The sequence below is a fragment of the Podarcis erhardii genome (assembly GCF_964252035.2).
Source record: "Podarcis erhardii genome assembly, chromosome: 3".
In the NCBI taxonomy this organism is placed as follows: Eukaryota; Metazoa; Chordata; class Lepidosauria; order Squamata; family Lacertidae; genus Podarcis; species Podarcis erhardii.
The window spans coordinates 41,690,494-41,707,868 of NC_138507.1; the positions used below are offsets into that span (position 1 = coordinate 41,690,494).

The window sequence follows — 17,375 nt, forward strand, 5'->3', positions numbered from 1 at the left end:
TTTAGAACTGTTTTAGAACCTTGAACGTCTACTGTTGAATAATTCCATCCCATTCATGAAGTCTCACCATATTCATGATGGCTAGGTTTGCAAGCAGGCAAGAGAATTGGCTCTTCCCACATGGTGATTATAATCAAAGGAGTAACTTGCAGGATAATTTCCTTGGATAAAAATCAGTCCATGGGACCTGTGGTAACCATGAATACAGAATGGCCCCAAGATCTGATTAAACAGAGAACTCTAGAATTTAATAATATTTAAATATTGCTTTTGAAAGTGCTGTGCGGCCCAACCACTCCTTCACAATTTCCAGTAAGAGTCACGTTTAGCTGACTTTTTGCCAATACATTCCCTTGCTGAAGTAAAAGACTGTGCCAAATGAATAAATTAATGGCAAGTCCTGTAATAATTCTAATGAAATGTTAAACAAAACCACCATTCCAAAATCTGTACATTTTCTATTTAAATTATGTGCCTATAGAATAGACCTGTCCTTAACTGAAAGGAATCCAAAGTTGAGATTCAAACAGCAGTTTGAGAGCACAGTGGAGAAAGATGCAAAGTTTCAGCAATTCAGTTATCTTTGAGGAAGAATGCTGCAAAGTAAGGGTGAATAACCTGTTCATCTAATGAGAATCAAATATTCAAACACTCCCCTGCAGTGGAACCATTTTCATTTATTTTCATTTCTAACAAGAAAAAAATATGACCCAACTCTCCTAGAGATCTGCACTTTTAATAATTCTAAATCTTGTGACATTATGAATCCTTTAAGACACTACAAGCTCACATTCATAGCCTGTGAACAGATCATACCCTAAGATTACTTTTACATGGGATTTGCACTGACACTTGAAATTTGATTTTTACCTGTGCCTTTTGGGTTTAACCAAAGTCAAAACATGACATTAGAACTAGGAATAGGTAATGAATGATAGTGTTGACTAAAAAAGGCCTGCAAGAAATCAAGTGTGCAACATCCAAAATGAGCTGGTTAGCTAAGTAGTACTAAGCTATCAAGCCTAGAAGCCAGGTATCACTGAAAGGTTCATGAAGAAGGGATACTGGCACCTTCTGCTGTAGAAATGAGGCTTATGGGGTTATGTAGGATAGGTAAAGTAGTACTACAGTGAAGTTTGATCTACTATGGCCTATGGTTGTACAGCTCAATCAGCACAGAGTGTCCCTTACTCAAGGTTTGCATAAAAAGTCGCATCATTTAGATCAACAAATTAAATTATTTTGACTTAAATCTGCAGCCAAGCCTATGTCACATGATCCGCTGCAAAGAATGGAAACCAGCACTTTGATCATCAGAGCCCATAAAAGTTAAGGAAAAATGATTTTGCACATGTTATATGCATAGAATGTCAGCACAACTAAAATTTGAACACCTAAACAGATGTAAAAATCTCAGATCTGATTGGTGTCAAAGAATATTAACATTAAAGCTATAATATAGTCTCAATGAATAGTACGCATTTAAGAAAAGGGTACGAGAGTAGGTGTGTGTGTGTGTGTGTGTGTGTGTGTGTGTGTGTGTGTGTCTTATATGAGCTGAAGGACTAAGTACATGTTATACACAGCCACATGTATTTTTATACAACATTTTCTTTAATAATAACAATAATGGGAGAGAGGTTGGAATCCAGAAACCAGCCTCTGTGAGTTTCTCCATGGAGGGACATAATAGGAGAGGCTTCTTAACCCTTTTTCTTCTGGTCACTTGCCCACTCCCCCCCCTTCAAAGAAAACCCCTGTTTTTCATCCAGGAGGCTTTCTGTTTAAAAGAAGAAAATGCTGGAGAAAAGATACACATGGCTGCATATAATGTATACTTTGGCCTTGATTCAAGGGAAGTAAAACAGAGAAACTTTGTTAAAAATATGATAGTTACATTTTATGCAGTCCTGCTTAAAATAACTCTGCATTTTTGTCCTTTTATGAAAGAATAGATATAATAAATGAAATATTGTATACTTTTGTGCTTTTATGAAAGAATAGATATAATAAATGAGATATTGTATACTTAAAAATTGGAAACTGAAACTGTGATCAATTTATGATGTTACTTCCCACTGCAGAGTAAATGCCACAGTGTGGAACCATAGTAAAGCTTAGGTCTTCTGTCTGAAAATTTTTGAACCCTCTCAGTTAAGCATGAACTATGTGCTAAGAATTCCAGGCCAAAGATCATAAGATTTCTACTCATGAGCAATTTTATTTTACTTTTTATGTTCCATGGAGCATGCTTGATTGAGCCATCTGGTTTTTAACTAAACATGCCCTTTGTGCTATGGGCAGCATTCGTCTATATCACTCAATGCTTAAGGCATACTATCATATGTTGAGGATGGAAATTACTAATCCTGTCTCAAAGTGAGAGGAAGGCAACAATTCTACAAAATGGCTTTTGTGTCTCTTTTAATCTTTATCAGTCTATGAACACAAATCAACAGTATATTTTTCCTTGTTAACTTTTTTAAAAAACAGTCCTTGTGTGGCACTCGGAAGCCTCTTTGGTTGCCTGCACTTTCTAGAATATCCATGGGAGGATGTCAAAGCATAGGCAGCCAGGAAGTCTGCTTGTGGAATTCCTGAGAGAAGCACAATTATTATTACAATTAAGTTAAAAGGAATGCTCATGAGGAGTTCATGGTGTAATGTCCTTCCACAGGCATTCCCTAATTTAAATTATATATGATTTGTGCTGTATTTGTGATGTTCTATTATGTTATTGTTATTTATTGTCTCTAAGCCGCTTTGTGATTCATTCAAATGAAAAGTGGCATAGAAATATACCGTATTTTTCTGTGTATAAGACTATGTTTTCTTCCTAAAAAATAATGTCCGAAATTTGGGGGCGTCTTATACATGGGGGCCATCTCCCCCCATTTTCTTAAATCGGAGTCCCCCAAAATAGGGGCCGTCTTATACGTGGGGGCGTCTTGTAGAAGGAAAAATACGGTAATAAATCAATAAATCAAATCATATTCTAGGAACCAAGGGTAGCTGCAATACCAGGCAAGGACTTTGTTTTGTTTTGTTGTTTTGTTGTTTTAAGTTAGCAAGGAAGAGCACACCTTGTAATGTTACTAAGTACTAAACCTCATCACTCACATAAATTTCTGATTCCGTCCCACGGAAAGAAGCTAGAACAACTGCCTTTCTTGGGGTAGAGAGCAAAGTAATACCTGAAATGTCTGGGCACAACTCTAGTATTGATTCCAGCTGCTGAAACTGTGTGCTGTTCAGGATTGTTTTATAGCACTGGAACAGCAATCCTTCACCTATAGACTTAAGTATGCATCATATGTTTTTTTTTTAAAAAAAAAGCTCTATACAAGCCTTCTGTGTAGCTTGTAGGGAACCTGCAACATGTAATGATTGAACATTTGTTTATTTGTTTATTTATTCATTTATTCATGTGTATACATGTGAGAAAAGCTCTCATCAGTCATGAATTCCCTAAAGCAGGTACACCCTGATTCTACGCAGTGGAAAGCTCCACACGCACAACCATCTCTCCGTGTGATTTATGTATGGTTTTCCCACAAATACCTACAGAATAGTGCCTTCCAGGAACTTGGCAACATGTGAAATGATCCTTATTTGGTTGTGTAGCACATAGGGTCTGGCCATTACACATAATGACAGATCCCTATGTTCTACAGCACTATGGCAATGGAATTCATCAGAAATGAATGCCTCATCTCATTCTAGTTTTCTTCAATGTAAATTAAGTGCTTTATATAGTATAGTAAGAATAGCTATGTTTTCCTCCACCAACTTTTTGCCATTCTGCACGAGTAAACTTATGGCAGCTCATCATAATAAATATATGAACTTGAACTGCATTTTATAAAGTTTTTAAGAATTGCAAAAAAGAGAAACATGCCATCTCTTCTTAATTAGTACCATGAGTACCATGAAGTTCAGAAACATTCAACAATGTAAAATACACAAATAAAATCAGTTACCGAGAAGTCACAGCTTGCATAAATTCGTCAAGAAGATCATCATAAGCTTGGCCTCTGATTCGTTTATGTTTCAACCCAATATACAAAGGATCTTTTAGCAACTCCTGTTAAAAAATAAAATAAAAACCAATAAGGTAAGTATATCAGACAAGTTATCATTTGAGTGTTTCTAATCCAAAAACGAAAACTGTATTGGCATCTCTAAACTGGAAATTAAGAGCACAATTCTATGGCCCATGGGAAGATGTTCCAGAGGTCACAGAATTTTGTGGATCTCCTTTTTCATGGATAGAGAAGGAATTCTGTGGGAAGAGCAAGAGGACCATCCACAAAGGCTTCCTTCTTGCAGCAACAGAAACCTCCATAGCTGCCCCACCTTAGATATCAATGTTACAACAGCAGAAGGAAGATGTTTCAGAGCGCTGGAAGAAAAGTATGCCAGCCCTGGGGTGAGCCCTTGGGCACTGCAACCAATGGAGGCGGGATTTTGAATAAAGGAAAATTGCCCCTCTGCACCCTCCTTCTGCCCTCCCAGCACAAACTAAACAGAAGTTTGGATTGGGCAGGTTGTCTGCCTTTAACTCTTCCTCCCCTGTCCAAGTAGGATTGCTTTGCCTAACTGTTTTATAGTCACATCCTTCCAGAGACTCATGGGGAGAGACTGATCTCTAATAAGAATTCTCAGCACCTCATCAACCTACAATTTCCAAGATTCTTTGTGAGAAGTTTTGAAAGTAAAAAACTGATACAGGTTTGTAGAGTAGATATGCCTGTAGCATGAGAATGAACAAGATTATAGATTCATACATTTATTTATTAGCCCATAAAGGCAAAATTACTGAAAGCATAATGTGTGGGATCATTTTCTGCCATTCTTAGATGATGAAGTAAAAGTTAAATTCACAAAATTATAAAGTCAAATTTTGTAGATCAGAAACGCCTTTCAAATAGTGATAGAGGAAGGAAAAAATGAAGATGCCAATTACAGAGTACATATTATGTTCTTTCTTCAGCATAACGGCTGGCTTTGAGTTGCAGATGTCAAATCATACCTTATAATTTACAGATCCCAATTATGTGCAGTACCCATAGCATTAAAAAAAACACACAACCCAAGCATTTATCTGCTCACGTCAAAACTGAGCTAAAGTCAAAACTGAGCTAATGTTCAGGCAAAGAACATTCCAAGAAGCCAATGCATTTTCTGTTCTGGCATTTTTACTGTTATTGAAGCCTAACCATCAGCAAGTATGGATTCATTATAGTTATTTCAAACATCACTTCCAACTTCATGAACAAGTTGGCGACAATCTCTTCCCATTGCAGTGATACACTCTGTCTTTCAGAAAAATAGCAAGGGGTCATTTTCATCATCCAGACTGCAACTGGCCAAGTTGTGTATCAGTGCTGCCCTCAGGCTACCAATAGATACTCCCATGGCAGCAGAGAGCAAGCTGCAGGTGCAAACCTTCAACCTACCTTCTCCACAACTTAGCAAAACTGCCATGTTGGGTACCAGGCTAACTTGCAATGATCTGCCCTTCATTTCTGAAGCCACTGCAAGGGCTAGAATGCAGTAAGACTTGGGGAATTCCTGTTCAAGCAGGGCAAGGAGCTGTGCTTTATTCTAGGGGCACTCAAGAGTACACAGTATCAGCACCTTGTTTTTCTAAAAGAAAAGCACTGGTTAAAAGTGTGGCACTTACTTGAATAGTTTCATGGTGAGTACCAGAACCCTTTTTTTCTAGTAGAAAAGCACTGATAAGGAGGCTGTCCCACGAGGAGCGTGGAACTAAGAGGCTAAATCTGTAGGTATATCATGGAGCTGTTGCATCAGCAATAAGCTGTCCGCAACATGTCTTGCTCATCCGTCTTTCAAAAAGTGATCTAGAGAATAATCTACTATCTGCTAATAATATACTATTTAACAAGGAAAAATAACCTCTCCCTTAACTACGACAAGTCAGTTTAAGAAGACACAAATATGCATTCTGTCCCTGTTCATAGTCTCAGTATTCATGGCAGTATCTGTTGCTCTAGTAGTCAGTACAGAATAAAGTATGGAGTAAGGGTTTTTTTTTCCTTTTTGAGTATTCCGATGCATTGTCTTTAATAAATCTGCTTTTCAGAGACTAAAGCTGCAGCCAACTAGCAGCTACTATTTCAAATCAAGACTTTAGGATAGCTGTAACAAAGGCCCTCTTTCTATTGCTCTCGTTTAAAGTTGAGTAACTGAAAATATATGGCACACTTTAAACTAAAACACACAGATGGTTTGAACAGTGAATCTTGATAGTAGCAACCAGAGCCAAATATTGTCAAAATATACTTCTTCTTCTGAACCAGTATCATGGATTTACAAGGTCACAGAACTCTGATATACAATCCTATGCCAACAATATCAAATACTCATGTTTCCTCACTATCTCATACTACTTAGATTCACAATTCCCACTATATGAGTTGGGATTTCAATGCAGTATCTTCTCTAAGCAAGTATCCCACCCCACTCCAGAGGTTTGCTGCTGCATCTCACCTGGTAGCAGCTGACATGATCTCACGGGGGGCAGATTTACCTAACCTAGCAATGTTCTATATGTTCCTGGTTCTTGACGCTGTCTAAGTAGCAGCAGCAGCAACAACAAAGACACTTATGGTGTCAATGCTAATTAGGTCAGACAGCCCCAGGTTCCAACTATTCCTACTACTGAACTACAAACTTTAGTCCCTTTTCTTCCCATGTTGCTTCTCTAGTGGTCTATTTTTCTAGAGAAAGAACAAAATGCACTGAAGCCAAGTTTCATAAAGCTCCAGGAAAGCATTTAGGAAATGTGCTCATTTATTCACACTAAAGTGTTGACAACTTTCTGGTGTCAGACTCTAAAAGCTAAACTTATAAACATTTCATGAATAGCAGACCCATTGATTTCAGTGGTCCAAATCCTAAATAGTTTTTGTAACCAATAGAACTGTGAGTGATTTTAGGATGGCCAGCTTACAGTCCAGCTGAGGCTCCTGCCAGGTATAAGTACTTTGATAAGTAGCTGGACTTGAATTTAGTAGTGGAGACTTCCAACATTTACTGTACATTGCCTGTAAAGTACTGCCAAGTAATTGAAGCAACATGAGTACTCTTGCTGTTTCTGTGGAAAACCTGAGAACACAAGTCCCCTTTGAATCTTCTCATGAAAGCTGCCAATATGTTGCAGAGTTGTGCTGATGTGAAGCTAACTTTCCAATGCCCACTGCAAGCCTGTGGTTCAGAATAGGCCCAACTTCCAAATCTTTACAGTCATCTATCTGCACACCTAACATTGTATTACCATGCACAAGTTCAATACATACATCTTGAGTTGCTTCTCAAAATCTACACTAGATGCTCCTGGGCAGGCACATTTCATTCACAATCTTACTGCAATGATGACACAATGAAGTGCATATCTGTTGGAGAGCTTGGAATGAGCCATGCACATAGCAGGCTATCCAGGTTTCTATGCATGCTGTGAGCTACGCCATGAAGACTGGGCATAGCCCACCACAACCATATGTTCTCTATGTCCACCACATATACACAGTCTGGGCAAATGTCAAGATGCACACATGCCTCACTCAGATTTCTGCTAGGTATACAGCAGAAGTATGGATATTTTTCACTAATACATGAACTCTCATTTAGGGCAGATTTGTAAAAAAACTGCCTTATATACATCATGAAGATCAGAGCCCAAGACAAAAATGTCACCAGCTCATGCTGAGGAGTTCAGTACAGATTGGGCCCACTGACCACTGTCTGACTCAAGGTGACTAGATTCTTTCTAGGAATTCACTAGTCTAAGGCAAGTACTGGGCATGACACATGGGTGTGTTCCTGTGTGATAGAACACACACACACACACACACACACATTTCCTTTACTCTAATTACATTCCATTTACAGCCCAGGTGGAGCTTGCTAGCTCAGGGATTAGGTGTGGGTAACATGCCTTGTCAAGCCCAGATAATGCAATCAACATGCAAGGTATAAAAGTAAAGCAGACCTGGCCATGACCAGGTGGCCATGGAAGAAATTCTGATAATATATTAATCTTGTGATGTAGATTTACACAAGTTGTCTTCCTCGAAAGTAAACTATCTTTTGGTCAATGTTGCTTTAAAACAGCAGGATCTGTTGCTACTGAATTTGACTTTTCCATTCAGAGATCTGCAGTTTCAGTTATTTGCCCTTTTCTGTTTGATCGCTTTTTATATGCTTTAGCAGCAGTGCGCTGTAAGTTACATTAGACTTACAGTAGTTGAGAAGTTGAAAGCTATGAATTCATAGGACATACTTTGATGCTTTAAAAAAAAAAGGCAAACCAAAACCTGCTCAAAGACTGTTTTCAGTGCTACATTTTTGCTCATAAAAGGCTGGCTGTTATAGTAGAGTTAACATGAAACTGATACATGTGCATGTTGTTTAATCTAGATTTATCACTAAGCTTCTAAGTTCCTGATACCCCTGAGCTAAAAGAAATACAGAAATTGCCATTTACTGCATTACAGTTGTGAATGTTTGAGAGCTCTTCAGAAAAGAGCATCAAAAATAAGAGATTAATAAACATCAAGAAGAATTTGTAAAATCTCTGGCAGTTTACTGAAAATAATCAGTTGCCAAGTTAGCAGCTAACAAAGTAAGTCAGCCAAAGGTCTTCTATGTTAGCAACAAATAGTATTAGCATAATGCAGATAATGCAGCTGAAAGTTAGAAACCACCTACCAATTTTGTCATTATGCTGGCATGTAGCAAGTATAAATAACTATTCCTAAACAGTAGCCTGGTCTGCACATGCAGATGAATTAAATGGTGCCTTACAGTTGTTCATCCACAGCTAGCACCTAAACAGCAGACTGAGCAGGCGCACAGGTTAGCTGGCTGAAGCCTTTTCCATTATTATGAGATGTATTATATTACTATTTAAATTACAGTAATTATTTCTGAATTTATATCTATACAGAAATTAGCAGATGTGAATTTTATGCACCTTTGTGTCCCCCTTTGTGCTGATTTTCTAGTGATGCATTTTTGTCTTTTGGGGTGATACATGAATAGCCATTCTATTTGCAGCTGTGCTGTTTTTTTATTTGTAGTAGGTTTCTATCAACAAACATTCACAGTGTTATCTGCCACCTGAAGTCTGAAATGGCATAATCTATTATACCACCTTAGTAGTCTATCACTTCAGTCTGCTCCATATGAAGCCTCAAATGTAGTGATAATATGTTGCTACAGTAGTTTGAGAGATGGTGTGGAACAGTGGCTAAATTTTCAGCATAATCTGGGAAACCCTGGTTGAAATGGCATTTTAGTTATCAACTCAGTATGTGGCTTCTGTCAAGCCACTATTTTCGAAACCTTAGTCCACTAAACCCCCTCTGCAACAGGAGAATACTTTGCACGCCTGTTATACGCATTGTTGATATACTGCGTCTGCTATTGCTATATAAATGACAAGTTGTATTAGTTTAAAAATATAGAAACCTCCTGGATCATAGTTTTTGCTCTAGTATATTTTTTCTACAAAAACTATATGCTTTCCATTTTATTCCACTTGTATTTCATACAAAGAGGAAGATTTTCAAAGGGAAGGAATGGTCTCTTGGGTGAAAACTGCTTAAAAGGATTTGAAGTATGTTATTTATTATTTTTGTTCTTGTTTATTTCAACAGCATTTATATACTGCCTGATTATAATAAAACCTCAAAGTGGTTTATAAAAAAAAATAAGACAACAAAATTATCAGAAAAAATAGTTAAAACAAGTATTTGAAATGTTCAAAAGCAATTAAAATGACTAAAAAGCTAAAACCAGATTAAAACACGTGGCAGCTTGTAGTATGTATCTGGTTCTTCATTTTAGAGGTCCCCATGATAGGTTCCTGCTTCCCATCCCTAGAATACTGCAGCGTCTGTGCATGGAAATGGTCCAGTGACACCTCATACTACAGCAGCCTTCTGCTGTTTATCATTTTGAAGGCTCCTCAATATAAAATGCTTCCAGCAGCCACATCTAGTAGTTCGCTTAAGCTAAAAGCATTGTGTTAAACAGGCCTAACAGAATACTTGCTACACCCACAAACAAGAGCGTGGGAAGTGGCATATCCATACCAATCCACAGCTATACCTGCACTTTATTTCAAAACTGCACCATCTCAGTCCTGCATACAGATATGAGTATCACGGTACAAGTCCTACAATGAGGGGAAGGGATAACAGTGCAGGCCGTGCATTGACTTGATAATATTCACACATGTTTTATTTGCCACATTTCAAGAACATGTAGATTCTTTATAAATATTGTCTTGTTTAAATAAAACACAAAGCCAGCAATCTCAGAGGGGTGTGTTTGTGTTTGTGTTTGTGTTTGTGTTTGTGTTTGTGTGTGTGTGTGTGTGTGTGTGAGAGAGAGAGAGAGAGAGAGAGAGAGAGAACGAGAACATCAGGGAAGCATTTAAAGTCTACATTTCCCTGCTGCACACATGTGTAATAAAACACATTCCAGGTAATATGTGCACTGGCGTTTCCATGTGCTATTTTACTCAGTACATTCACAATTGGATAACACTCATTGTAATTTTATATCCTTTTATTTTTCTTCTTCTTTGGAACGATTCACTCTTGGGTTTATGAACACTCTGACCTAATTCAATGTAAAAAATGTATTTGGACATACATGGTATGAAGACTGTATTACATTAAGAAGTTCCAAATTTTGTGAAGTTTAATTTATATAAATTTATAATTTATATTTATATATAATTATACATTATTTTCTAAAGAAAATAACAGCTATCTTTAACATCAATTTTATCTGTCAGTCCCATGAGGAAACAACAGTAAAATGCATTTGGACATCACCATGAACTACTGTTAATGGTTTACCATAAATGTGCTTATTGCACCCCCTTTGCTCCTGTCTCCTAGTGCAAAGGAGAAGCAAACCATAATCCAAACTTGGGGTCGTTGTTTACTTGACTCAGCTAGTGAGGGGTCTTGGAGGGTGGCATCTTAACACTTCAATCCTAGCGCAGTGGGTGAAGGAGCTTCTTCTTCTTCTTTGGTGATCACTCGTAGCCGAGTAAGATTGTCTTCCATGAACACAGTCTTTACAGTGATCTTTAGGAAGCTTCTTCTTCTTCTTTGGTGATCACTCGTAGCCGAGTAAGATTGTCTTCCATGAACACAGTCTTTACAGTGATCTTTAGGAAGTCTTTAGTTTGCACCAGGCATCCTATTGGGGAGACTCAGTTTTCGGAGTGCATGTTCTGGAAGTTGGGCAACAGGGGCAGTATAGAATTCCTATTGGTGTACTGACCTCCCCGCTGCACCACGGATTCCCGGCCTGAGCTGCTTCAGGTCATGGTGATTGTTCTCCTGGTTTGGTTGTCCTACGGAATTTTAACATCCATGCCGACAGCACCTTACAAGGGACTGCTTGGGACTTCTTGGAAAGAATGGCCTCCAAGGGGCTGTCCCTGAATAAGTTTGGCCCAACCCATAGCCTCAGACATGCCTTAGCCCTGGTGTTCAGCTTTATAGACATGGGTGATCTGACATTAAGTAAAAGTGAAATACAAGAATTGCCATGATAAGATCACTTCCTGGAGCAACTTTTTCTTCACAGGGAGGTGGGACGGATTCAAATGGTCCATCTCCAACACTTATAGAATCATAGAATCATAGAGTTGGAAGAGACCACAAGGGCCATCGAGTCCAACCCCCTGCCAAGCAGGAAACACCATCAGAGCACTCCTGACAAATGGTTGTCAAGCCTCTGCTTAAAGACCTCCAAAGAAGGAGACTCCACCACACTCCTTGGCAGCAAATTCCACTGTCGAACAGCTCTTACTGTCAGGAAGTTCTTCCTAATGTTTAGGTGGAATCTTCTTTCTTGTAATGGATCCAAATGCTTTCAAGAGAGTGGTTGAGGATGTTTTATCCCATGTTGATTGCCTCTCAGCTGATTCCCTGGTGGCCCACTGGAATACAGAGTTAGCCAGGGCTATTTACTGTCTGGCTCCGAAGTGCCCTCTCCAATTGCATGGAGTCCTGACGGCCCTGTGGTTTGCCCCAGAGCTGAGGGAGATGAAACAATCGCTGAGATGGCTAGAGCACCAGTGGCGGAAAACTCATTCTGAATCCGAGCAAACATGGGTTAGAGCTCAACGTTGAGCCTACCAAGAACATCTTCTTTGCCGCATCTATTGCATCTGCAGAAAACAGCAGCAGGAGACTCTCTCAGGTGGCTCACAATCTAATGGAACCACCTTTGCCTGATGAGGACCCTAAGATTTCCTGCAATGATTTTGCAAACTTCTTTGCAGTTAAAGTTGCTCAGATTCGGAAAGAGGTAGACTGTGGGAGTAGGGCTGGGGTGGGAGAGTGCTAGAGTCCCGACTAGTCAAGTTGCATAGGATCAATTCTAATCTGTTAACCTCCGAGGGCATGGCTGCTTTGAGGAGTGAAACTGACCACCTGTCTCCTTGACCCTTACCCACCCTGGCTCATAAAAGCGAGCTGAGAAGGGCTGAGCAATGGGCTCCAAGGGATGATGAATGCTTCCCTCTGTGCGGGAGTCTTTCCAGACCTGCTGAAAGAAGCAGCTTCTTTAAAAAAACATCTTTAGACCTGCCAACTATTGCCCAGTCTCAAACCTTCTTGGGCAAGGTGGAAGTGTGGGCAATTGCTGAACAATACCAAGCATGCTTGGAGGATCCCTTCCCATCAGGATTCCATTTGGATCCCTTCCCATCAGGATTCAAGCCTCATTATGGGACTGAAACTGCCTTTCTTTGCGCTGGTTGATGATCTCCAGTGGGCTAGGGACAAAGGTGAAAGCTGTTTCCTAGTTCTGCTGGATCTCCCAGTGGCTTTTGATACCGTTGACCATGGTATCATTCTGGACCGGCCAGAAGGGTTGGGAGTTGAGGGCACTGTTATACAGTGGTTCTGCTCCTTCCTCCTTTTTTTTAAAAAAAAAATAAAAAAATTTATTAGTTTTCATAAAACCAAAAAACACACAAATAAACAACACATGACTTCCCCACGCCTCCCCTTCACTGCACCCCTGTTTCAGAAATTTTTAGCAATCCTTCATTCCTTTTCAATATTTCGTTTCCCTCAAAATTTTCTTAACTTAACTATTTACAGCTATAGTTCTTTATTTCTTGACCCTTAACATTTTATCAGTCCGAAATTTTGCAACAGTTCTTAAGATATAGTTTAAATTTTTTCCAGTCTTCTTCCACCGTCTCTCTCCTTTGATCACGGATTCTGCCGGTCATCTCTGCCAGTCCCATAAATTCAGTCACCTTCGTCTGCCATTCTTCCAGAGTAGGTAATTCTTGCATCTTCCAATACTTTGCCAGAAGAATTCTTGCTGCTGTGGTTGCATACATAAAAAAGGTTTTATCTTTCTTTGGTACCAATTGGCCGACCATGCCCAAGAGAAAAGCCTCCGGTTTCTTTGCAAATGTCCACTTAAGGACTTTCTTAATTTCATTATAGATCATTTCCCAGTAGGCTTTAACCTTTGGGCAGGTCCACCAAAGATGATAGAAAGTTCCTTCGCATTCATTACATTTCCAGCATTTATTATTGGGCAAATGATATATCTTTGCAAGCTTGACTGGAGTCATGTACCACCTATAGATCATTTTCATTATGTTTTCTTTTAAGGCACTACATGCCGTAAATTTAAGGCCTGTGGTCCATAACTGCTCCCAGTCAGCAAACATAATATCATGACCAACATCTTGTGCCCACTTAATCATAGCTGATTTAACTGTTTCATCCTGTGTATTCCATTTCAGCAACAAGTTATACATTTTAGACAGATTCTTAATATTGGTCTCTAACAGTTCTGTTTCCAATTTTGACCTCTCTTTCTGAAATCCTAATTTCTTGTCCTGCTTAAAAGTCTCATTTATCTGATAATAATGTAACCAATCTCGAACTTTGGATTTTAATTTCTCAAAGCTCTGTAATTTGACATTTTCACCATCATACTCTATAATTTCACTATATTTTGGCCAATTTGAATCCATATTAAGTTTTTTAACTGCTCTAGCTTCCATTGGTGACAACCATCTGGGTGTTTTATTTTCCAACAAATCCTTATATCGATTCCAAACATTATATAAAGCTTTCCTGACAATATGATTTTTAAAGCCTTTATAGATCTTTGCCTTGTCATACCATAAATATGCATGCCAGCCAAAATTGTTATCATACCCTTCCAAATCTAAAATATCTGTGTCTTCAAGAAGTAGCCATTGCTTCAGCCAGCAGAAAGCTGCTGCTTCATAATAGAGTCTTAAGTCCGGCAGCGCAAAACCCCCCTTTCTTTTGCATCAGTTAAAATCTTAAATTTTATTCTGGGTTTTTTGCCCTGCCAGACAAATTTTGATATATCTTTCTGCCACTTCTTGAAACAATCCATCTTATCTATAATTTGAAGTGTCTGGAACAAAAACAACAATCTCGGCAATACATTCATCTTAATAACAGCAATTCGGCCTAACAAGGATAATCTCAATCTAGACCATGTGTCAAAATCTTTCTTCACTTCCGACCAACATTTCTCATAGTTATCTTTAAACAAATTCATATTTTTAGATGTTAGATTCACCCCTAGATATTTCACCTTTTTTGTTATCTCCAAGCCAGTTTCTCTTTGAAAGCTATCTTTTTCCCCCATCGTTAGATTTTTTTCCAGTACCTTTGTCTTTTGTTTGTTTAATTTAAAACCAGCCACCTGACCAAATATTTCAATTAACTCTAAAACTCTTTTTGTACTGGCTGCTGGCTGTTGTAAAGTCAAAACTAGATCATCTGCAAATGCTCTTAACTTATATTGTTTAGCTCCGAGGTGTATTCCTTCAACCAGCTGGTCCCTTCTAATCATATTCAACAACACCTCCAGGACCGATATAAACAATAGAGGGGATATTGGGCAACCCTGTCGTGTCCCTTTTTCTATTGGAATTTCATCCATGACTACACCATTCACAATTAATTTAGCTTTTTGCTCTGAATATATTGCACCTATACCGTTTTCAAAATTTTGGCCTACCCCCATCCCATGGAGATTCCTCTTCATAAAACTCCAAGAGATATTGTCAAAGGCTTTCTCCGCGTCCACAAAAATTAAAACTGCTTTTCTATTTATATCAGTCTCCAGTAGTTCCAAAATATCTATAATATTCCTTACATTATCTGACATATGTCTCCCTGGGAGAAAGCCTGTTTGATCTTTATGAATCTCCTCTAACAACACTTTTTTAAATCTTTTTGCTAAAATGTCTGCAAAATTTTTATAATCCACATTTAAGAGTGATATAGGGCGGTAGTTCTTAACTTGATGTTTCTCAGTTTCTGTCTTCGGTATAAGTGAGATGAATGCTTCTTTCCACGATTCGGGAGCCTTTTTCCCCTCCAAAATTTGGTTACACACTTCTTTCAGTGGTTGTATTAACCATTCCTTCATTTCTTTATAATATCTTGCCGTCAGTCCATCTGGCCCTGGTGATTTTCCTAGTTGCATATTCTGGATGGCACCCTCGATTTCCTGATTCGTAATTTTTTCATTTAAACTCCTCTTATTTTTTTCTGAGATCTTTGATAGTCCATATTTTTTAATAAATTCTTCTATCTCTTGTTCATCTTTCGGCCCTTGTGCATATAATTTCTTAAAGAAACTTTGAAAACAATTACTAATTTCATTTGGTTTATTTATAAATTTTCCCTCTACTTCAAGGGACGTCACAGTGTTCAGCTTTTGTCTCTTTTTCAATTGCCATGACAGCAATTTCCCACATTTGTCAGCTGATTCAAAAGTTTTTTGCCTCATTTGTTTTATTTTCCATTCTATTTCTTGGTTCATCAGTTCCATGTATTGGGTCTGGTAGTATTTTATTTCTCTTAAAATTTCCTGAGATTTTGGTTTTGACCTCAGTTTCTTCTCTCCTTCTTTCATCTGATTCCAAATTTTTTCTTTCTTCTCATTCTGTTGTTTCCTTTTTATCGAATTTTGTTGAATTAGGAAACCACGCATGACAGCCTTACTTGCGTCCCATATTATTCTTCTTTCCAGGTCTGTTCCTAGATTTATTTCAAAGTAATCTTTCAGAGTCTTTTGGGCCTTTTTTACAATTGCTTCATCTCTAAAAAGGGTGTCATTCATTCTCCATCTAAAAGTTCCAGCTGTTGTCAATTTCATTTCCATCTTTACTGCGTTATGATCAGAGCAAGTTTTTGGGCAGATTTCTGTATTTTTAACCCTTGGTGCCAGATTACTAGAAATCCATATTTGGTCAATCCTGGTCCATGTCATTTTTGCTTCAGAGAAGAAGGTCCCCTCTCTTTCCAGAGGATTCCTTGTTCTCCAAATGTCAATCAAGTCCATTGTGTCAGTCAGTTCAAAAAAAGTCTTTGGAAGTCTCCCATCCTTAGAGATTACTTGTCTTTGAGCTTTATCCATGTTTGTGGAGACAACTCCATTCATATCGCCCATCATTATAATTTTATAGTCCATAAAGTCGGTTAATGTCTCATGCAACTTCTTGAAAAACTCAGCCTTCCCCTCATTAGGTGCATAAATACCTACAATCAAAATTTTTTCTCCTTGCATTTGAATTTCCACTGCCAGAAATCTTCCTTGTTCATCCTTGAAAATCATTTTTGGTTCCCATTTCTCCTTAACATAGATCACCACTCCTCTTTTCTTAACCTTATCTGAGGAAATAAATTCCAGTCCTAATCTTTTATTTGTCAAAAGTTTTCTATGTATTCTGGCAATATGAGTTTCTTGCAAACATATTATGTCTAATTGCTCTTTCTTTAATATATGAAACACTTGAGTCCTTTTTCGGGGATGGTTAAGACCATTGCAGTTCCAACTCAGAAGTTGCAGAGACATATTTGTTATTGGGTGTCTTTTCCACCAACCGCTCCAAGTTCTTGTTCCTGATCAGTCGGTGCTGGAGTCAGTCCAAATGATAAGTTTGCAATATCCGGTATTTCCCTCTCACTCACGGTTCCTTTCTGAAAGTCCTCAAAATTTCTCTCCAGAAAATGTTCCTTATCTTGGATTGTTTTTATTTTAATTTTCTTCCCTTTAAAGTTAAAGGACAACCCTTGTGGGAACTCCCATCTGAATGGAGTGTTGTTTTGTTTCAGCAAGTCCACTAAGTCTTTAAATTGAGTCCTCACTCCCAAAAAATATTTAGGAATATCTTTGTAAATCTGTATTTGAGAATTCTTAATAATCAGTGCCTTCTGGAAATGTAGGTTCAATATTTTATCTCTTTCTTCCTTGGATCTTAAAGTGATTAAACAATCCCTTGGTTTCTTGCCTTG

General features: G+C 38.3%; 2 protein-coding genes across 7 annotated transcripts in view; one reads left to right on the forward strand and one right to left on the reverse strand.

Annotated features, from left to right (window-relative positions):
* The window catches only part of ME1 (malic enzyme 1), a 122,899-nt gene that overhangs the window by 54,506 nt on the left and 51,018 nt on the right, over positions 1-17,375 (reverse strand). For both annotated transcript variants that reach the window (XM_081857126.1, XM_081857127.1), the window contains exon 6: positions 3,981-4,084. In XM_081857126.1, coding sequence (XP_081713252.1) covers positions 3,981-4,084 — 104 coding nt within the window. The remainder of the gene's footprint in view (positions 1-3,980; positions 4,085-17,375) is intronic.
* Positions 1-17,375, forward strand: part of PRSS35 (serine protease 35) — a 162,278-nt gene that overhangs the window by 51,550 nt on the left and 93,353 nt on the right. The gene's annotated exons all lie outside the window — the stretch shown is intronic.